This window comes from Sitophilus oryzae, unplaced genomic scaffold, assembly GCF_002938485.1.
Source record: "Sitophilus oryzae breed Bouriz unplaced genomic scaffold, Soryzae_2.0 scaffold_649_pilon_pilon, whole genome shotgun sequence".
NCBI classification, from domain to species: domain Eukaryota; kingdom Metazoa; phylum Arthropoda; class Insecta; order Coleoptera; family Curculionidae; genus Sitophilus; species Sitophilus oryzae.
Window position 1 is genome coordinate 1,841,658 of NW_022147250.1, and position 23,757 is coordinate 1,865,414.

Sequence of the window (23,757 nt, forward strand, 5' to 3'; positions counted from 1 at the left end):
AACTTTTGAGCATTCTTTTCTGAAAAAATACGGCATAATTTACGAGGGGCATTTTTGATTTTGGACTTCATCGAAAATTCAGTTAAAACTGCTTCATGATCAGAGAGACCCGAGCTAAAGACGTTGCAGGCGATGGAGTTAGGATCAAAAGATGACACAACATAGTCTATAGTACTAGAACTGGTATTGGATATTCTGGTAGGTGAGCCTACATGCATGGCTATTCCAAAAGAATCAAAAATGGACTGAAGAAACTCCTGAGCAGCACATACACTAAAAAAGTCAATATTAAGATCACCACACAAAATTAATTTGCTCTTTAAGGGCAGGGACTCAAGCAAACTTAGTAGATTATGACAGAATAATTGCACGTCAGAGTCAGGTGTTCTATAAATACAAATAATGTAAAGGTCATAAGCATTATGGTGGACAATGGAAAATTCGAATACTTTTTCAGATAACAAATCATTGTACCTAGTTACCTCGGAAAAGTCGTTGTTAAAGACATTATCATAGTACCTCCATGAGAAAAATTTGTTCTATTAAATCTGGCCACTGTGGTATAATTTTTAACAGACACAGGCTCATCAAAATTTAACCAGTGCTCAGTTATGGCAATGATATCTGGAAATTCAAGTTCTTCTAGTAAAAGATATAATTCATCTATTTTATGTCTTAAGGACTGAATATTAATAAGGAATAGACCAAGCTTGCTATCGCTTAATTTTTCAGAGGGTGCTTGATCCTCTGTTCGCGTCAATTCAATTAAAAATGTTTACTCTTATTTGGGGAGGTACTGGAATAATATTTGCCATGACTTTCCCTAATCTTTTGAAGTCGTAGAAGGCTCTCCGCAGAAAAGAATGACCTGAAAGCTGAAAGATCTGCATCAACTTCAGTTGAACCAATACCATAGGCGTTGTGGAAGCGGTAGTACAACTTACGCAAGGAGTCCAGGTCACTAGGTAGCCCTTCTGATGCAAGCATCAATTTGATGCTGGTACTAGCGTGTCCTTCAAAACACACACTGGATGGTTGGTCGTGAAGATAGGCAAGGAATAGCCTAAGAGATTTCAAAATGGAGGGGTCCCTCAACCTGGCGAACACGTAGCGTCCATTTACCGCATCTGAGTCCTGAGACAGCCGTACTATAGGTGGAGTCATCGGGCCCATAACTACCAAACCATCTCTCTTCGTACTTACCTGCACAATAATTTCTGGATTTTCCATCGCCAGGGACTTGCAAGCAGCTATAGCTTCCCTGTCAGAACCAATCTTAATAGTTCTTACATCCCTTGGAATAGTTGCCAGTGGTGGGTCAAGTAGGTGAGGTAGCTTGCGGTTCTCAATGATGTTTATTTTGAGATTTGGAGCAGGTTCAGCCGAAGAAGTTAACGAAGCTTGGTTTAAGGATGTTGAGGTTGAATCTAATATGGTTCCCGGCGGCCACATATTTATGTCCTTAAGCGGCACTAAGTGACACCTCTTTTGCACTCCAATTTTGAAATCGGAATGGGAACTGTCCTTATTTTTCAGCATTGGAAAGTATCTGATGAAATCGGTGGTTCCTAGTTTTTCTTTAACATAGTGCGCAAGTTGATTCGCTGTATAAGGAGGTGGAATTCTGGACACCACCACCACTGGTTGCGATGACACTATTTCGGGTGAAACTATTTTTTTTGGCGAATCTATAAAAGCTGTACTATTTTGGTGATCTATAGGGCCCGTCTGCGTTGAAATGGATTTTTTCCGCTGCATATTATTAGCCATTTCCTTCGCCATTTCTTCCTTAGATGGGTCATGAACTTGGACTTTAACAGACCCATTAAAATTGACGATAAATTGAAGGTGTCTTGCTTTATCTCATTTATTGACTTAAATAAAGATTCTTGTGTGGTATTTGATATCGTGGATATGTCATCAATTTTCTTGAGTAAAATGTTCCACTTGGAATCGTGGTCACTCAGCATGTCATACATTTCAGTTATGACTGGAAAAATGTCCATATTTTTTTTTAAACAGAATCCTAGTGCTTCGATGATTTCTGGTTGGACCTGGCATTCTTGAAGCTGTGTAATTCTATCATGAACATATTTTAATGTAGGGGAATCGCAGACAGTGCAGAAAAATCTAACATTGTGGTACTTTTGTTGACATAGCACCTTTGTTGTTGCCTTATCCAGTCCTGTACAGGTCATACAAAAACTTATTCGACACTCTCCACTACAGCGAACCTTATAACTGTCCTTTTGGATTTTTTGACAAGAATCGCACTTAAATTCAGCCATAACAATGTAAATGATTAATAATATTAATAAAAGTCGATGACAGCTGAATAAAATTCGGAAGTATAAACAAGCTAAAACTCACGCACAGCGGAAACAATTACGCCGAAAAATTATCAATTAAGGTTGCAAAAAACTAACACAAGTAAACAAAGTCAAGTTTAAACGAACAGTAAACTTTGAGTTGATTTCGGGTCAGGAACAAAAACACATCAAAAACAAGTCAAATCAAAACAAAACAAACGTTCAATAACCGGCAGACAAAACGCACGAACGGTTAACACAACCTTATCGTACGACTGCTAAACTGTTACGTAGCTCCTAGAATAAAAAAAACTCAACCCCACCCAGCACTATACGTGGGTGATTTCAACAGCCACCACGAACAGTGGAAATACAGAAACTGTGACGCTAACGGAGAGGCGTTAGTTTGTGAAACCTTAATCTCGTCTTTGATGCAAAAGATCGCTTCACATTCAAGTCTGCAACGTGGAGACGAGAATACAATCCTGACCTGTGCTTCGCGTCAATTAGTAGCAATAACAATGCACCCCTACCGGTCCACCGACAGGTTCTGTGACTTCCCACACACCCAGCACCGCCCAGTCATAATCGAAACGGGCACCCAAATCCCAATAATCACGGCCACACCTCGACCAAGGTGGAACTTTGGAAAAGCTAACTGGGACATGTTTTCCAAAGATCTAGATAAATGCCTAGGCTGGATCCCACCACAGAGTAAAAACTACACCAGATTCGTGGGAGCAATCATAGGCACCGCTAAAAAGTGTATCCCAAGAGGTTTTCGTAAGGAATACATCCCTGGTTGGTCACAGAATAGCGACGAGCTTTATCAAAACTACCTCGAGACCGGTGATCCAGAAATAGCAGATGAACCTCAGCCTTGATGCAGCAAGACAACAAAAGTAGGCAAAAACCGTAGAAAGCTTGAATTTCCAGACCTCAACCAGAGCCACATGGACACTTCTTAGAAAACTAGGGAGTGGATCACGTATACAAAGATCAAAAGAAACTATCTCGCCACAGTATGGTACAAACTATCTCAACACAGTAGCATCTCATATAATAGCAACGTCCAGAGCACCAAAGGACAAAGGTCACACAATAAAAGTTAAACGAGAACTTAAACATCTAAAAACCTCAGTGCAAGAAACGGAATACTCTCGGCCTTTTACGGCAGATGAAATCTCTACAGCAATTCAAGATCTTAACCCCGGAAAGGCTCCCGGATTTGATAACATCAGCCCTGAATTTCTAATACATTGCGAAAAATTTGCAATCAAATGGCTCGCTGAATTTTTCACCGACATACTACAAACTGGAAATCTACCCAAAGAATTTAAAAGGTCCAAAATCATAGCTATTTTGAAACCAGGGTGTGGCGAGAAGGCATGATATATAAGTTTCTGCGAATGATTCCGTGCAAAGTAACAGCACGACTGCTTGACGACATGCTGAGCGACAGAATATTTCAAGTCGTAATGGGATCTGACACAAGCTCTCCAAAGAAACTTAAGAACGGTCTACCTCAAGGAGCGGTGCTCGCGCCGCTTTTGTTCAGCTTGTACATCTCAGATATGCCCGGAACTAGGTCAAGGAAACATGGATATGCCGACGATTGGGGACTTACTATAAGATGCGGTTCATTCGAAGATGCAGAGGAAATTTTAACGGCTGATCTCGAGAAGTTAGGGAAATATTTCAGGAAGTGGAGACTCCAACCAAACGCTAGCAAAACAGAAGTATCCTGCTTTCACCTGAATAACAATCTCGCAAATAGGGAACTCAATGTCCAGTTTGAAAACACTACTCTCAAACATAATAAAAACCCAAAGTACCTAGGTGTTACACTCGATAGAACACTTTCGTTTAAAGAGCACTTATCAAAAACAGCAGAGGAGTTGAAAACAAGAAACAATATAATACAAAAATTGTGCGGGACATCTTGGGGTGCTTCATCTTCTACTCTGCGCTCATCAGCTCTGGGTCTCGTCTACTCAGCCGCCGAATACTGTGCTCGGGTATGGCTCAATAGTCCACATGTCCACAAAATAGACGCACAGCTCAATAATACAATGAGAATGATTGCTGGTGTTATTAAATCCACACCCACAGAATGGCTTCCAGTACTGAGTCACATGCCACCCCCAAGTCTGCGCCGCATAAACGCTCTGTACAAAGTTTAACAAGATACTGGACAACAGAGAATTACCGATCCATACAGACATCGAGGATGCTAACCACAACCGCCTCCGATCAAGAAAACCGCCCACCAAAACCGCATTAAATGTAATTGAGGACGAATGGAGCATCACCGACGCTTGGTATCAGGAATGGACGTCGAAATAAAACAGTAACATGCTATGCATCACCAACCCACCACCAGGTTTTGACTTACCAAGGAAAACCTGGTGCGCGCTAAATAGAATTAGAGCGCAGCATGGCAGATGCGCTTATACCGTCTGATCGAATAAAAACGGCGTCAACGATGGCTATGAAATGCAGATCGCTTTCATTTTATATGTAAAATTATATGGGAAATGTCATCGATCGTCATTTCCAAGCCAACTGGACGCTGTTTTTTTCGATCATACGGTACTTTACACAAATGGGGCAAAAGTCCAAGCCCCTCCTGCGAGTGCAGCAAAAATGAGACCATCAAACATATCGTGGAGGAATGCCCTGAAACGGCTTATAACGGCAGACGAGAAGATTTCCTACTGGCAACTTCAGAATCAATAGATTATATTAATTTGTTAAATGTTCGTTTGTAATTTTTTTTCATTCTTTTTGTAAAATAAAAACACTAAATCACCACAATACACCAAAACACTTTTACTTTTACACTGGACGCGCGTTTCGTTAACCATGTTAGCATCATCAGCAGTTAAAATCAACATTTTTTGTATTTAGAGTATTTCAAAGTTTTTAACGGTTTCGGTTTAAGATATTCGCGGTTTTATATTTCAAATGGCATTTTCTACAGTAAATTTTTATCAAAGCCACCTAATGATTTTTCTCTGGTATTTTACCGTTGAAAAGGCCATATCGTCCTATTGCTGCTAAAAGTCACTAACTAACATTTTTCCGAATAACCTGAAAATTCAATCACTAACTATATTTTGAAGCGGAGAATCAATTGAAAAAGTCATTAAATACGATTTCTGGCTATTTATGCTGTATTTTAATACCGAATAGTTACTAACAACAACTTTATGCAATGCAATTCATCTTTAGACGCGATTTTCTCGGAAGTAATAAAAACTAAGTTAGTGACTTTTGACAGCAATGGGACGATATGAAATAATAACGCGAGTATCTGCGAAACCGTTAAAAATGTTGAAATACTATAAATACAAGAATTGTTCATTTTTTAATTCTCCATATCTATTAAAAAATTCAATTAAAAAAAATTTATATATTTCAGAAAGTTTGGCGTAGAATTTTGAACACCCTGTATGATTTAAGATTACGATATTTATAGCAAAGTAAGTATAGACCATCTAGAGTAAATACCTGATATAGTTTTAATTTCAGGACAGTTCTTATATTTGTATAACTTTTTTAAGAAAGGCTGAAAAATATATATTTTTTATTTATTTATTAAACTATCAAACCATATTTAACAATATCGTAGAATTATGTAAAGTGATCAAAAAGGAAATCAAAAATGCAATAATATACAGGGTGTTCCATTTAAAAAAAAATCGTCCCAATCCATTCACTCTTTTTTGAGCCACCCTGTAGAAGTTAAAATAATATTCTTAAATACATTCTAATACATACTTTAGGTCTGCACTTAAACAAAATTTCTAACTTTTTTATTATAGGAGCCACAGATGCCCGACGCACTATTACCGGACCCTGTATATGCTATATTTAATTAATTATAAACTGATCATAAAAAAACAGAAGAATCTTAGAGAAGAATACATAAATGTCAAATCGTTTTTTTTCAAATTTTTAAAACATCTTTGAGCATTTTTCAAGCTGACTTTGGTCCCGTTAGCATTAAATTTTAAGCATTTACTTACACCTTCAGTAACCTCTTTCTTAATTTCTTTCTTAATTTTATTTTCTTTCAGTTTAACAGCTGTTTGAATTTTCTTCTTTAAATCTTCAGAAATTATTGGAATTACTCTTGTTCCTGTAGTTGTTGGCAAAGTTTCCTGAATCTTAGCCTTTTTCTTTCCCTAGAAATTTATAATCCTATTGCTATTGGTTTTCAGTAGAAAACTCACTAAGTCAATATTTTTCATTCATAAAATAAATTGATTTGATAAAATATCATTATATATCATTTATCATTCCATTTCTACTGTAAAAATCGTAACAAAAGCATATTTTAATTCTAAAAGTATTTTTTAAATTCCACTACATCTGCTAATTTCTGTATTTGTGACTTAATTAGTTTTTGCAATAGTATATTATTGAACGAGCAATTTATGCTATGCTAAACGTCACCGTGCGTGAATAATGGCTATAAATTGCGAGCTGAATACTATACTTTGTCCACGGCCGTTATAATAATTATGATGAGTGTTTGAATTTGTATTTTTAATGTTAATCTTACTATTAGTTATTGTATTCATGTTTTAGGGTTTACACTACCTACTTAAAATTTGGCAATTTCAAACGTCAGAATTAACTAAAAGATAATAAAAACGTCAATATCATCAGTTGCTATGCATCGAGAGTCGCAGTTATCTCGAACTATTCTATTTTCGAATATTTGGGAAGCTTATTATTAGATGTGTTTTACGACATACCTGTATATTAGTACTTTTTTCTACCACCTTAAGTAAAATAAATTTGTTAAAAAATGATAGATCATACCCCAGTATCCTTGAGGCAGAAATTTACGCTATGGAAAGATGCGTACAATTTATCTTAGATAGGAACTATCGAAAACAGGAAATTGCATTCCTATCTCAAGAACAGTTAACCTAATAGGACTGCCCATCAGGGTTGTTAAGTAGTTTATGAAGCAAAAAACTACGCCAAAAACTACGCGTAGTTTTTTGTATTAACTTTGTTTTAAAATTTTAAAAACTACCTTCAAAAACTACACAAAAACTACGTTGAAAACTACCTACAAAAATATAGTAAAAAATAAACAATTTAGACTTTAAACAAAAATTAAGCCAAATTCCTATCATGGAAATATGAAGTTATATTATATTTGTATAAGATAAACAACATCAGAAAAAAAGACAATTTTTTTTCAACAAAAGTGTATTTTCTAAGAAATACAAAGTAATATACTCCATAGACATTCTCCAGGAGAATATATGATTTTTTACATCTAAACACACAACTTCATAATTCCCATCTTCCCAGAAGGTATGGAGACATCGACGTCTTCCAAGCATTTCTAACTACTAAGTATCAAAAATATCACATAATAAGGAACAAATTCACAAAATATAGATTTTTTATTTCTTTAAATTGATCAACAAACAAAGTTTTTAGGTTCTGTTTTTACTGTTATTTAAAAAAACTACATTAGTTACATAAACTACACATTTACTACTCGACATTTAAAAAACTACTTGTGACATGTAGTAAATGTAGTTTATTAATTACTACGTGTAGTTTAACAACTCTGCTGCTCATTCAGCCAAAAGTGTCAGCCAGGTGCATGCGAAATTGCGAAAACTCCCCGCTTTGTGACGTCATTGTAGTCCTTGTCATGGTTATTAGTCCTTATCCGGCAACCAATAATACACACACGTGCATTATTGGTTGCCGGATGCAAAACGTTCATTATTTAGTTTATTTATTTAAACACCTTATGTGTATGCAGTATAGAAAATTAACTGTATAAATCGTATTAAATACTCGGATAATGCATCTTTAAGAACAGCAGTTCCCAGCATCACCTTTTGCAGGCATTCTTTTTAGAGTACTTCCATATTTTGCTTTAAAATAATTAATAAACAATATCGTAGGCACTTAGTAAGCACTTTGTCACAATCCACAACACAAAATGAACGTATTTATACACTCTATAGCTCTAAAAACTTTAAAAACACCTTTTTCACATTTAAAATTGACAAAATAATTAACTCAAAATTTCTCAGCTCTTATTTTTATAAGTTTACCATAGGCAACTAATAATACACACTATCATGACAAGGAATACAATGACGTCACAACTGTCAGCTGAAGCGCGGGAATACGCGAACGTACGTCTTATGAGGATGAGCAATCCTATTAGTTTACCGTTCTTGATCCTATCCGATAGTCAAGCAGCACTTAAAGCGATCAACTCAGTAACCATCAATTCGAAGTTGGTCAAAGAATGACTAGAGAAGCTCAACAAATTAGGCAAAGAAAAGAAAATAACGTCCTCCTACTCTGGGTGCCTGCTCACCAAGGGATAGAAGGCAATGAAAAAGCAAATGATCTAGCTAGGAAAGGAGCGAACACTCCCACTAACTGGACCAGAACCTGAAGATAAGAAAAACGTCAAATCATCCACACCGCGCATCGGAATGTTGTGAGTGTCACGTTGGCATAGCAACAAATGTAAAGTAAATGCAAAGTGTGAATTATCATAATTCACTGTTATCAGCTGTTACATTTCACTCTATTACAAATATGGGCACCATATTCCTTCAGCTAGGAAGTAGAATATTGATTTATTATTAAGTGGTCGTGGACAAAAGAACATTTATAAATGTTGTTTTGTTAAACATGTAACTAATTATTAACAACTAAAAATCTTACCCGTCCTTTCTCTTGTTTAAGATTTCCCTAAGCAGCGTTAAACAATGATTGAAATATCAAACAGTATTAAATATATTTTATAACTTTATGTATCTTATTTGAGACGGAATCAAATAAATTAAAATATTAATATGTACTTACAGGTTGCTTTACAGTTTTAACTTCTAATTCATCTTTCCGCTCTTTTTCTTCAACTTCTTCTAATTTTTCTAAAAATGCATCCAAGTCCTCTCGCCATAAATCTTTATTACTTTTTTTTCTTAAAACCTCCAATTCATGTAATTTTTTGTCCCTTTGTTTCAGTAGCTCATTTTTCTTTTCCTCTGTTAACATCCACATCGACATCCCCAATAAATAATCAAATTTTTTTACTTCTGTTAGGTTTTTAAAGTTAGCTTCTGAAAATTAATAATAATAAAATAGTACTATAATTTTAATTACTTCATAAGAACAAAAACTATACTACGACTCACGATTCAACATGACCACCAAAACCATAGTTTATTGACTTATTTAAATTAATAATACCTGACTGAATCTCAATTAAAGTAATTTTATTCCCCTATAACTCGGACCCTTGTAAACCTAACACTGTTGGCTATCCATCATTTTTAAAATTTACATGGAATAACCTATGTTCAGGTCGACGATGCAACAAACGATATATTCCCGCACGCATATAGGTAGAGGTTCGTAATTCTGGATGTTACACGCGAGATAACCAACCGATCGTCGCTCTCGGATGCTACTTTACGCGCATTGGTTTTTCATTACGTCAGCCATTAGTCTTATGCTGGAAGTACACACTCGCCGAGGCGACCCGAGACGTGACAAAAAAGGACGGTCCTAACCAATAACAATGCACAAATCGTTAATTTTTTGTGGCGCCTCGGGTCGCCTCGCCGAGTGTGTACTTGCACCATTAGAGATTTTATAAGTTTATTCCATAAAAGAATTCAATAAAGCATTTCAATAATACAGATGAGTCATTTTTACATGATGGCTATTTATATCTACATAATAACAATTTTTTATATCTTTACTATTCAAATCAAATTAACGACAACGTGTATATCTTTTATGAAAGATATACAGGGTGAGATTCCTACGATGGTCTCTATGGGTATCTCGGAAACTACTGGAGATAGAGAGTCGGTTAAATGAGAAAAGAATTGCAGTTTTGTGTGGTCATAAATAAATATGCGCCATTCAGATTTTTGAAAAAGGTCATCTTACTAGATATTTCGAAAAAAAAACAAATTTTGGCTATTTTAGAAATTGTCTCAATTCCATTATAATCTATTTTAGACAAAAAGTTTTCAAATAAAAGTAAATAATCACATCCCTAATGAGTTTGTGATCTCCGATTTTTTCTAAAACCTGTCATTTTTGACATATTATGGCACAAACATATGTTTTTTTAAAATGGAAACCATAGTTGCAGATTGCATAGAAAGCAGTAGTTTCCGAGATACCCATAAAGAACATGGTAGGAGACACACTCCGTATGAAATGAAATTGGGAGCCAAACCGAAAACTATTTCGTAATATACAGGATGAGTCATGTAGTCGTAGTCAATATCGTTCTCTAGACTGAGAAATATTATGTAGATCGACAAACAAATAATTGTCCATTTAAAAACATAGGAATTTATATTATTAACGTCTTGTTTAATTAATTGTTTTTGACATTATATTTTCTATTCAAACATCTAGGATAATAAAGTAAAGCATTCTTTTAGAAACTAGACGCCATTTCCATTTATTTCTGTGATATGGAATTAAGCTTATTTGAATCCTTCAGGCACCTATTTCTAGAAACTTATGTTTGCTTTTATTGAGAAAACTAATTTATATTAATATTGAATATAGATTAGTACCAAGAATGTACAAAAATGACTAATAATTAAATTTATTAATTAGTATACCTGTATCAGCTGGTTCTTTTTTCTTTTTGGTAGTTGAAGTTTCTTCTTGGGACTCTTCTTCATCTCCATCTGCTGGCTCTTCAGCATCCTCGTCGTCATTTCTCTGTTTCCAGTCCTTCACAGGATCGGGTTCGTAACCTCGACGTATTAACTCGTCGACAATAACTTTTCTCTTTTTATTTTCAACTACCAAGGAACCTAAATTTATATCAAATGTTTTAGATTACAAAATAATCAGATATTCAACAACAATATACCATCGCATTTTTCCATAATAAATCTAGCCTGGTTACTTAGCTTTTTCGCCTCAGCATCTAACATTCCTTCAAGAAAATCTTTTCTTTTTTGATAAAATTTCAGTCTCAAAGTATAAAAATCTTTTAGTATATCCATTACTGTGTCAAACCTAGAAAACAAATTAATTAATGAATTATTTACGTTTGGCAAACCATCCCTACAATGCATTTAAAAACCTTAACACTTATAGCATTCTTACCTCCTCAAACAGGCAAGTTCATCAAAACAACACATCGAACCTGTACTAAATAAACTCTGTAATTTAAAGACTTTGTGTAACCCTTCCTTTTCCAAACTTGCCACATCATTTAGCAATGTTACAACAAACTTAACTGTAGTGTCTGTATTATATTCTTTATAATCTTTTAATATTGGTTTGACTTTCTCAGACCCTATGTATTTTGACATTAAAAAAAATATGTTAATTTAAAATTTGTTATAATTTATTTAAAACCCACCATTCAACATAAGTTCTAATGTATTCTCTTTATAATTCTGAGTCCATGTTCCAACAGGCAATTCTGTTATTTCAATTGTATTCGGTCCAGTTATAATTATTTCTCCACTAATACAATACCTTCCATCTCCACAATACTCAACAGTCCCTTTAAAATTTTTGTACCTAAAATTAATTTAAATGTAAACTGAAACTCAACTATAATATTATTAAAAAATGTCTATACCTATGTGGCGGATTCATCTCTCCAAAAAATCTTATATGGGTATTTCGCCACTGCAAGAAAATCTACAACATATATCAGAACGTCAACGGTTTTTGTAGACGTATCTGTTTTAAAAAACTAAATTGTTCTCGAATAGTTGAATTTAAATAGTTTTTTTCTTTATTCTTTGTAATTTTTTTTTGCTTCCGACGACGGAAAGATAAACTTTCCGAAACATTAAGCATTTTTTTGTTCGTTAGGCAAATTTGTATATCTGTAAACCTAACTGCTGACAAGTAGTTTCCGTTTGGATTAACGCAGCAGTGTTTACAAAAAATAACTATTTTATTTTGTAGATTTCCTTGCAGTGGCGAAATACCCATATAGGATTTTTTGGAGAGATATAATATCATTATTATATTACCATGGAACAAGTTCTTTAGGTTCTTCATCTTCTAACATATTTCTAATACATTTTGCAATATCTCTAGGATTATAATTTAAAATTCTAGTCATCCAACCAGTTCCTATACCATCGGCCCCATTCACTAAGATCATAGGTATTATGGGAATGTACCAAACAGGCTCTATCTTAAGATTGTCATCATATTCATGTTTTAGTAACGCATCGTCATTGGGATGAAAAATCATTCGTGTTAATGGTGAAAGTTTTGTAAATATGTACCTATAATAATAGAGATAAAAGATTGCAAACATTTTAAATAGATTAAAGGTTTCCTTGAATATATGAAAATACAGGATGCCGGGTGGTCCGAACTGTATTCCGGAAACTTCGACAGCATAGTCTGCAGATAAAAATAAGTAAAAAAATCGTATAAATGTATGTCCTAAAATGCTTAGTTTCGGACACACAGGGTGTAGAAGTTTCATTTTTATTTCGATTTTTGCCAAATAATTCCTGAAATAACATCAATTCTTGGATGAAAATTGGCGTCTGGGATTTTTTTGATATGAGACATTTAATTTTGATGTCAATATGACCCTTATTTGTAGGCGGCGCCACCTACATGTGTTTTAACTGTTTTGAAGCGTAATAACTTTTCGTCCGTACCCGTATAAAATTACTGAGTGCCTCTTAAGATATTTATTTAAGAAAAAATGCCTCTTAAGATATTTAGATTGAAAATAGTTAATACATGTCATTATTGACAAAAAAATAAACATGTCGAGTAGATAGTTATTTGACTTGAATTATAAATTTGGGAACCTTATATTTTTTTTAAATTAATCACAAATTTTTCTTCAAAAAATGATGATAAAACAGTTTCTGTTGAACTTTTGGCACAAAAACATTTCAAATTTATGATTTCAGTCTAATAACTATTTAGTCAATATGTTTAATTTATGTAAATGATGACCAGGTATTGATAATTTAGATTCTAAATATCTGGAAAACCATTACTCGTAGCGATTTTTACCAACACACCTTTTTTACATAAAAAACACGTCGTACATTTGCGACGTTTTTTTACTCAAGACATTTTTACCAAGACACCTTATTTACGATATTTTTTTACTCAGTAGCAGTTGTCAAGGCTCAACTACTAGAGCGTGCAACATAGAAGTATTGAAAATGAGTAGTTCAGACGAAGAAATTATTATTTTAGCCATGTTGTGTGAAGAAGAGGAGGAAGAGAAGGAAGCTAAGAAAAAAAGAAGATTTTGGGTTCACCCTATAAATCAAAAGAGAAAGCAATATGGCGAATTTCATTATTTGTTTCCTGAATTAAAAAGATTCGAAGAAAAGTTTTTCCAATATTTTCGAATGTCACAAATCAAATTTAATTATTTTTTTTTGCTATCGACTCCCATATTGCATCTTTTCTTTCTTGGTCTCTATATATAAAATGCTTGGCTCGTATCGCACAGCTCTGAATACTTTTGTACCAGTAAAATAAGCTTTTTTTCATTCATATTTAAAACGATTTAAAGGTTCGAACAAAAATAAACGAAATCTAACCTACATCATGCAACTTGAGCCAGCTAGCGTACTCGAAATACTGACAAACCCTTCAATATTTGCATGTTTGTGGAGGTGTGCTGGTTCGCCGGTGCGCACATTAGGTCGGACCAGCACGACCAGGCATAAATATTGCCGGTCATATTTGTCCCTGACCGACACGACTGTTTTGACGGTCGTGACTTGTGGCGGTACGTGCTGGTACTGGTCTAGTGTGCTCTACTCTATTAAATAACACGGTCACCTTCACCGGTAGATTTTACTGGTCTGGTCCGTGCCGGTCCGTGTAGGTATAGTGTGCGCGATCTTTTACTCGTAGCGATTTTTACCAACACACCTTTTTTACGTAAAAAACACGTCGTACATTTGCGACGTTTTTTTACTCAAGACATTTTTACCAAGACACCTTATTTACGATATTTTTTTACTCAGTGGTTTTATACAGGTACGGACGAAAAGTTATTACTCTTCAAATCAGTTAAAAAAAATAATATGTAGGTGGCGCCCCCTAGAAGTAGAACTCATACTGACATCAAAATCAAATTTCTCAGGTCAAAAAACTTACAGACACCAATTTTCATCCAAATATTGACGTTACTTCAGAAATTATTTTGAAAAAATTGCAATAAAAATGAAACTTCTACACCCTGTATCTCCGAAACTAAGCAGTTTAGGACATACATTAATACGATTTTTTTACTTATTTTTATCTGCAGAATATGCTGCCGAAGTTTCCGGAATACAGTTCGGACCACCCTGTATATAAATCAGGGTTGGCATGATTTAAATCAAGTGATTTAAATCATGATTTAAATCGTGATTTAAATCAAGTGATTTTTTTAATTTTAATCATGTGATTTAAATAAAAAATAATAATTTTATTGAAACTTAATAAATCAAAAAATAACTGTAAAAGTTATAAAAATGTGTCCTAGAAAACTAGAAAAAATATTTCTATAGCAGATATAACAGATAATAAATCGAAAAATAATTGTAAATGTTATAAAACTATATAAAAATATCTATACTACATCAATTTAAATGTTGGACCGATTTTTGAAGTAATTTCGTGTGGATCCATTAGACTGCTAAACACAGGGATTTATTTTAAAATTTATGTATAAGTGACAAAAATTCGCTGTTCGAATACACATCATTCGCAAAGTCTAGTGCAGAACTAGGTTCTTCTGATGTAGAGATTATATCTTCATTCCCGATAATCTAATGGTTTTGTCAGAAAATGTGTTTTATATTTTTTTGGAAAGGTTGTATGTTTCCACATTCCTACCGACATGACCATTTTGTTCTGCAGTAAGTATTTTACACTTTTTTTATTATAAGATAATAAATACTAATTTCATTCTCGTCTTAAGACTATTTCCGAACAATAATAGTGTATTGTTTTATTAGGAGTAAAAATTATACTTTTTTTGACGATGCTCTTTGAAGGACCATCGTAAAGCTATTCCAACGTTACAGGGAGGCACAAAAAGTACATTTTTACTCCGAATAGAACACACTATTTCTTTTAAAACATTACAAATAATTTTTTAATCAATTTCAAACATTGCAAATAATATAAACAGTAATCGAGCAACAATTTATACACTCGTTGAATTTGACACTTAATATCAGTTTAATAATATATTTTTGTACTTTTGTGTTTAGGCGTAACAGTGCTTTACTTTTATGCCTAGATGTTAAATGACAAAAGTTAATATTTTTGAGATGTTTGAAAAAAAAATCCTTTTGATCTGAAGCGAGTGACTTTTTTTGCGGAATATATTGGTGACCGATATGGAAAAATGACAACACGCCGCGCCGTAGATGTTATTGGTATCGGGCAGAATTATAAAGATTTAGCCATTTAGGATAGGACTTTAACTGGAAATAAGTCCTAGTCGTTTGGAAATCCGATTTAAATATTGTTTTGAATTAAAATCAAAAAAATCTGATTTAAATCAAAAATCTGATTTTTTTGATTTTTTTTTAAAAAAATCATGAATTTTTCCAACCCTGATATAAATTATCTTACCTGGCACTAGCACAATCTTTCCCGCCAGTTAGTCGAGTTCCGAACTGACCTCTTGGTTCTAACACATTAATATTATTGCTGCCGACAAAATTCTGAGCTAAATTAACGATAGTCATAGAAAGAGATACCTCGCCATGGTGATAAGCTGAATGTTCTGCAACAGATCCAGCTAACTGTGCAACCTTGACTTCCCTTTTATCATTTCTTTTTAGACAGGTAAAGAGTACCTAAAATATGAACAGTGAATGTATTGATATTTTTACTATGCTTATACCAGTTACTTTTCTTTGACCTGGCTTCATACCATCAACGAGGCTAGGAATAGATCTCACGTTGTCTGCATTTGAAAAAAGAACCAATTCTAGATTTACAAAATCCTTGTAATTGACGAATTTGGTGTCTTTAGTGTATAGATATTTTTCAGGTAGTCCCATTTCCTTTCTATGCTTACTGCAAACAAATACTTGCCGCATTAGCAATATGATGATTATTTTGTTTATTCGAATGATCTTAACAAAAGAAAGCAGTATGATTACTTTGTTCATTCAACGACTAGTCAATGCCCGTTATTTGATTAGATGTTATACTAAGGGCTGGCCAAGGATAGTTTTGGGTCGAGATTTCCGTATGTAAGAAGAGTACAATGCGTTTATAATGTACTGAACAAAGAGAGAACAGTAAAAACGTTGCCAAACATATAAAATAAACCAAGAAACTGTGCACATTGCTAAGAGACGTGGGAAGGGAAATAGCAGATTCGTCGCGGTTGACCCAGTACCCAATAGGGCAGAGTGTACATCATGCGTTCAGCTTTACGATCTAATTACGTCTCGTGTACTTTATTTGTTTATTTATTAACGAGTCGTTGTAATTTTCCTTATAGCTTGTAAATTTTTAAGTGCAAGTAAAAATAAGTGGAATTGAGTTGGTGTTCGACAGTGGTCGCGCTATTAGAACTCTGAATTCAAAATTCGATATCTCGAAATCCATTGAATTAATTTAATTAAAACAAACATTAATGGGAAATAATTACTCATTGTAGTTTTTTTTAAAACTTTCTTAATATTTCTGCTACATTTTTTTCGCAGAAATATGTGAAAATCTTTATAAATAAAAAAGTTACACGGTTCCTGAAAATTGCAATGCACTAAAAGTAAATGAATGTTTGTTTTAATTTTTGAAAGAAAAAAAAACAAGTCTATCGAATTTTTCTTATTTAAACATCTTGTAAAAGATCCGAACTTCAAAGTAAAAAAAAAAAGATTCATTACCTAAATTAGTTCTTGAGTTATATTACGTTAAAAAGTATAATCTTATGTTATGTTAAAAAGTTGAGTTTTTAAATTATCGCGATTACAGACGTTTTCTCGTTGTGAAAAAATGGATACCCTAACGATATCCTTATAATTCCATTTTAGATGTGAAACATACCTAATGATTTTATCTAGTTAAAACTAAGCGGTTTGCGATCGTAATACTTTACCTGATAGGGAAAGTCATACCGAAGAAATGTGACAAGGCCGCAACAGCACACCGTCGCATTTCTCCCACTCCGACGTAATAAGATCCCTATGGGATTTACTTCCATACATGTAAATACCGACCCAAAAGTAAGAATTGCCAGCACGGTATAGCCCGACGATTAGATGTTATTTGCATGAGCAGTCAATAACGTCTAATCTTAATACGAAATGTTACATTTAACGCGGACATATTATTAAAATTTGTAAACAAAGGTAACTCAAAAACACAAAATTTGGAGATACGAGGTTTTGGCTTTACTAAGATGTATTAGGTTATTAAACAATTAAAATTGCAGTTGACTCATAGATTCATTAGTAATATTGTCTAATAATAATTTTCTGCTCCAATCTGCTCTTTTTTGAACCAAAGCAGTATCACAAAATAGGGAATAAAAACTAAAAACACGTGAGAGTAACGATCACGGTGGCCGTGAATTTGATTGTTTCCCTTTAACGTTCATAAGCATCCATTTTAATTTAATTTCATTTTCGTTGTTGCCAAATTTCTATTAGTTTCGGAAATACATGGTGATCTATAAAAAAACGTAGAAAAATATTTTCTTAAACATACAAATACGATTAGTTTTACATACACACTTCAAATTTGAAAGTCACATTTTTTTCGCTCTACAACATAGTGTACTTAGGTTTTAAATCAGTGGCGTAGCTATCATAGGGCAGTTTGGCACAAAGCACCGTGCCCCACAGGGATTTTGAGCCCCCGGGGAGCCCTTCAAAAAAATATTTAATAAAAAATATACATTATTTTGGTTTTGTTCTTTACTCAGGGGCCCCCAAAAATATCTTGCACCGAGGCCCCCAATTGTCAAGTTACGCTACTGTTTTAAATATGATGTTTTGTTTTCCAGATGCTATCATCGTTTTTTTTTAAATACGGACCTGGTTTTTTACATCTTTAGCCCGAGGACAACAAAAACGAAAAAAACAAATAAAGTTAATGATGGCCTCTCAGAACCAAAATGTATTTAAAATCGAAGTACACCATGTTGGAAAGCGGAAAAAAATATGAAACTTTAGATTTAAACTTTGCCTCTAAAACCAATCAATTTCGAAATATTTAATAAGATATTTTTTGGTGTTATTTATAAATTGTATTTCCTAAACTATAAACACGCTGTATTTCCTAAACTAATAGAAATTTGGCAACAACAAAAATATTTGAATTAAACAGTATAAATTGCATCTTTTTTCTTTTGTAACCCGAACCGTTTAGGAAATGCTAATAAGCAGCAAGATAAAAGTGACCAAGCGCCCTGTATATTTTTTTATAAAATATGTAAAAAAATAGGATATTTTTTATTAGATTTTTTATCAGGCTCGCCACATTTTTAGATTCTTTTTGTGGTGAGGCTGTACCTTACAGGCCTGGCACAAAAAGAACATTTTTACTCTGAATAGAACTATTTTTTTCAAACGTCACAAATAATTTTTTAAACAAATTCAAACGTCGCAAATAATATAAAAAGTAATACCTTATAACTAATTATACAGGGTGGCGCCTCTCATACGCCGCGGAAGCTCCAAAGAGAACGACAGTTTGTATTGGAATGAAACTTTGTGAGATATGTAGGTTAATTCAGAGCACTTTTTAAAAATATAGAGAATTCTATAGGGTGTCCCCAAAAAAAGTTACATATCAAAGTTGTGTTTTTTATAATGAAACACCCTATATATTAATTGATTTTCGGATTCTGGGAGAAAAATAAAGGTGAGTTTTATAAGAGAAGTATATGACTAAAATGTGAGGTTTTTGACATATTTAACATTTTCTAGAAATAAAGAACAATTTTTAAATTACAATAAAAGCTACCTAAATTAGAATTCACCCGGTATAGCCTAATATGTAGTTAAATTAACTATTGTACTTTAAATCAAATTAAATCTTGATCCAAAAAGTTATACACAGTGAGACAAAATTAATATTGAACATTGGTCACCTTTAAAAGCATGTTACCACAGTTTAAAGAATATAAATATATCAGTTGGCCCACTCTAAGGAACTCTATTGTTATTTTGACTTCAAAGGCGGCCCGTGACCCTTCGAGGTGACAAAAAATTTGTACGTTTACCGAATGCAGCGGAAGTGCTATTTTATCAGTCAGAACGCTGGCTGTATACGAGGGATCAACTAAAAATACTAAGGAATTTTAATATAGCAAGTAGAAAAATAAAAATACAGTACTAGTTTTATTGAATAACAGTTTTAGGCGTCTTTAATAATTGATCAATATTTATTAGTATTTAGTATTAAATATACATTAATATTAAAATATTAGATATATTATTCTATCCTAATTCTTTGTAATATGGAATTGTCAATAGGGTAATTATTATTAATAATTATTATGGAAACCCCATATGAAAAATGTAGACTAAATAAATATAATAAGTTATTTTTTTAATATATATATATATATATATATATATATATATATATATATATATATATATATATATATATATATATATATATAGTAATATATATCATATATATTATATATGTAATAATGTAGCTGATGACAATGTTATAGATGTTTGCATTTTACTTTAATTACCTACCCGAGCAATGGGGCTTTTATCGTAAGGTAATAAAAGTATCCTTTGCATAAAACTTGTGTTGCCATTGTCAATTTTTTTGGATTTTTTTCTAAATTTTATGATTATCATGAACAGTAATTATGACTGTTAGTAGTTAATTGAGTAATAAATTTTACTGTTCGATAAAATTAAATAAAAACTGAAAAAAAAAATGATAATGGCAAGACAAGTTGTATCCAAGTACTTTTTATTACCTTTTGATAAAAAGGTAGATAATTCAAGTTAAATGCAAACAGCTAAAAAGCAAAACGTGCTATAACTTAGGAAATATGCAAATATAATTTATTACAGTATTTACTACTAATTGAAGAGCACACGGGAAAAATAATGAAAGTACCAAAGGGGGGGGGGCTACACCTTTTGATACCTAAATAAACGGGAATATTGATAACGGCCACATAGAAACAGGCATTTAAAAAAGGGAAAAACGATATAAACTCGGATATAAAAGTCCATGCGTAATTTGAATTAAAAAAAAACGGTTTCCTGAACATTTATCATTTCTGGATACTCATCGTTTTTCCCATGTGCTCGTCAATTGTTATATTTACCGTTACATAAAATTTAGTAAAAACTCTAAAAAAACTTGTCAATAGCAGAACAAGTTGTTTGCACGTATTTTTATTACCTGACGATAAAATTTGGACTTTCCAGGTAGGTAGTTAAAGTTAAATACAAACATCTAAAAAGCAAAACATGCTATTTAAAAAAATGCAAATATCTTAAAAAATAATTTAATATGCACTTTGCCAACCGGTAAATACTGAAAAATCCAAAACATAATAGTAAAGTATCTACTACTACTTTAAAATATCTACTAAAATAATAAACTAATTGTTAAAAATAAATATTTTGTGCATATTTCGAGTAAAATCTTTTCTTAATTTATATGTATATTTTTAAAACCATTTTTTCATAGTTAGGTTTCCATAATTATAATATACTTAAATGTCTAATACTTTAATTATTATATACTTAATATCCTATACTATATAAACACATACCTTCCTTCATCTTTTGGGCACCTAAAGAACGATATATTGTCTGTCATTCTACTTTCACAACCATCCACTGCACAAATATTTCTAGTAGACATTTTACTCACAATTCAAACAAAACAGCTAAAACACTATTTTTGGTTCACCCTATGCGTCGGACCGAAAACAAAACTAAAATAAACTTGAAACGCTGTGTACACGTCGAGCAACGGATGTAGACTGACCCAAGTCTACAAGACCAGGCTGGGTCAACTGATATATTTATATTCTTTAAACTGTGATGTTACTCTCTTATTTTAAATGGAACACCCAGTATATTATTCAATAGAGAATTCATGTTTCTTCAAAATACTGTTAAGGTTGCCTACCCCTCAAACAAAGATTTGCCTAGATATTTTCATATTTATGATTTTAAGTCAGTAGATCTTTATTATTTGATAAAATCTAGGTGGCTGTGATATGTCTGATGTTACTTCAACATAGCTGTCTAATTAGTCTAACTTTAAAAACTTATTATCATTTTGTGTCAGTTAAAACAAAGAAATTTGTCGAAAATGCAAACTTATCCTACATCAGAGAGAATTGATATGATTCTATTAGTTGGTGAATGTAGTGTGCATTCACCAATTAATAGAATACTTAAATGCTCCTGATTTTATCTAGTCTGTTTTTTTATGGGGATATATTAAAGACAGTGTTACAAAATTCGACCAACTAGTGTCGACAGCAAGAGAGAAATTATTGTAGCTGCTTTTCGAGGTAGAACTCCATATATGCCTTAAAATGAAAAGATCCTTTTGAAAAGACAATCATTTTATGCAGTTAACAGGAAAGGAAGCATTTTGAGCATTTGATTTCATCTAGCTAATTTTTGTCGCATATTATAGGTTTATATCTAATTTTAATTCTGTAATAATTAAAATATGTTTTAAACGTCTATCTTTTTATTACCCTTGAGTATTTTACTTTACAATCTTTAATTTTTGTTAAATTAACAAAAGGTATATCACACAGCCACCTAGATCTTTTCAAATAATAAAGGTTTACTGACGCAAAATCATAAAAATTAAAATATCTGGGAAAATCTGTGTCTGAGGGGTGGGCAACCTTAATAATATTTTGAAGGATATATCAATTCCCCATTGAACACCGAAAAAATATACTAGGTGTTAATTAAAAAATTTAAAATAAAGGAGTAACTTGCTTTTAAAAGTGACTAATGTTCCATATTAATTTTGTCTCACCCTGTATAACTTTTCGGGTCAAATTTTAATTTGGTTTAACATATACAATGGTTACTGTAATTAAATATCAGGCTATACAAGGTCAACTAAAATTTAGGTAGCTGTTATCGAAATTTAAAATTTAGTCTTCATTTTCACAAAATGCGAAATATATCAAAATCCTTAGATTTTAGGTATATGTTTCTTTAATAAAACTCACCTTTATTTTTTTCCTAGAATCCAAAAATCAATTAATATATAGGGTGTTCCATTAGAAAAAACACAACTTTAATGTGCAACTTTTTTTGGGGACACCCTGTATAATTCTATATATTTTTATAAAATGCTTTCAGTTGACCTACATATGCTGCCAAAATTTCATTTCGATATAAACTACCGTTTTCTTTGGAGCTTCCGCGGCGTATGAGAGGCGCCACCCTGTATATCAAGCAACAATGGGTACACTTGTTCAATTTGACACTTAATGTCAGTTTAATAATATATTTTTGTACTTTTATGCTTAGGCGCAAAAGTTGTAGTCAGGGGCGGGAAAGTGAAATAACAAAAGCGGTTCTACCGTTTCCACTGAAATCTCAAATAAAATAGTTCCAGCCCTAGCCACTAGGTGGTAGTGCAATTCATTTTTTAGGTTAAGAATAGTAGTGGGAACTATCGAATGAATACTATCGAAACATTCGATAGTTGCAATTCATTCGAATAATTCGATAGCTAGTAAGAAAACATTCGTCGAAAACTATTCGAATAAAAATATCGAATAGATGCGTCATCTGCCTTGAAATATATTAATTCGGCAGCAAAAACCATTCATTTATAAAATTCATTCATTTGTAAAATTCATTTATTCGTCAGGATCGATTATAATAAAATATAAACTGGAGTTTAGTTGTCGCCCGGCGACGTAGGTTTCTTTCCTAGAAACCCGACTGCGGTCGGCGGTCGGTGGCAATGGTATGAAAAAAGCCGGCATCTTTGATTTTGAGTCAGATAAAGATAAGGACACATTATTTTTTTTATTGAGGTGCTAGTATTTACACAGAAAATACATTATGAACGGCGCTGCTGTTGCCGTATATTCGTATTAGTTGGTATTAGAAAAGTATTTGGTATTAGATTATACCAAAGAATATTATTCTTTGGTATTATAGTTAATTAGGGATAGTATGACCAGTGGTATGATTATATATTTTGCATTTTTTTTATTAATATTCTGTTGTTACACTGCAATAATACTTTTTATTTTGGATGTAGGAAAATGATTTTTAACGTTTTTAAGCAAAACTGGTTTAATAAATAATAATAACAGTAATAATTTGTTATACCTATTAACACCAAAATTTAAAATCATTTAATATAAACATTTTTTTAAGTTGTAGAAAAATATAAACAACAAATTAGAAGTCAAATTATTTATATTAGATCCTATTTAAAAATA

At 32.7% G+C, this 23,757-nt stretch overlaps 1 protein-coding gene across 2 annotated transcripts in view; it reads right to left on the bottom strand.

Moving 5' to 3' along the window:
* Nucleotides 1-23,757, bottom strand: part of LOC115887863 (DNA topoisomerase 2) — a 60,339-nt gene that overhangs the window by 18,045 nt on the left and 18,537 nt on the right. Inside the window, exons 5-14 of one of the 2 annotated variants that reach the window (XM_030907374.1) lie at nucleotides 16,223-16,391; nucleotides 15,942-16,168; nucleotides 12,350-12,610; nucleotides 11,722-11,885; nucleotides 11,463-11,655; nucleotides 11,224-11,372; nucleotides 10,967-11,164; nucleotides 9,180-9,436; nucleotides 9,039-9,065; nucleotides 6,341-6,499 (exon numbers count right to left, since the gene is read on the bottom strand). In XM_030907374.1, coding sequence (XP_030763234.1) covers nucleotides 6,341-6,499; nucleotides 9,039-9,065; nucleotides 9,180-9,436; nucleotides 10,967-11,164; nucleotides 11,224-11,372; nucleotides 11,463-11,655; nucleotides 11,722-11,885; nucleotides 12,350-12,610; nucleotides 15,942-16,168; nucleotides 16,223-16,391 — 1,804 coding nt within the window. The remainder of the gene's footprint in view (nucleotides 1-6,340; nucleotides 6,500-9,038; nucleotides 9,066-9,179; nucleotides 9,437-10,966; nucleotides 11,165-11,223; nucleotides 11,373-11,462; nucleotides 11,656-11,721; nucleotides 11,886-12,349; nucleotides 12,611-15,941; nucleotides 16,169-16,222; nucleotides 16,392-23,757) is intronic. The other variant, XM_030907375.1, reaches the window with a different exon arrangement.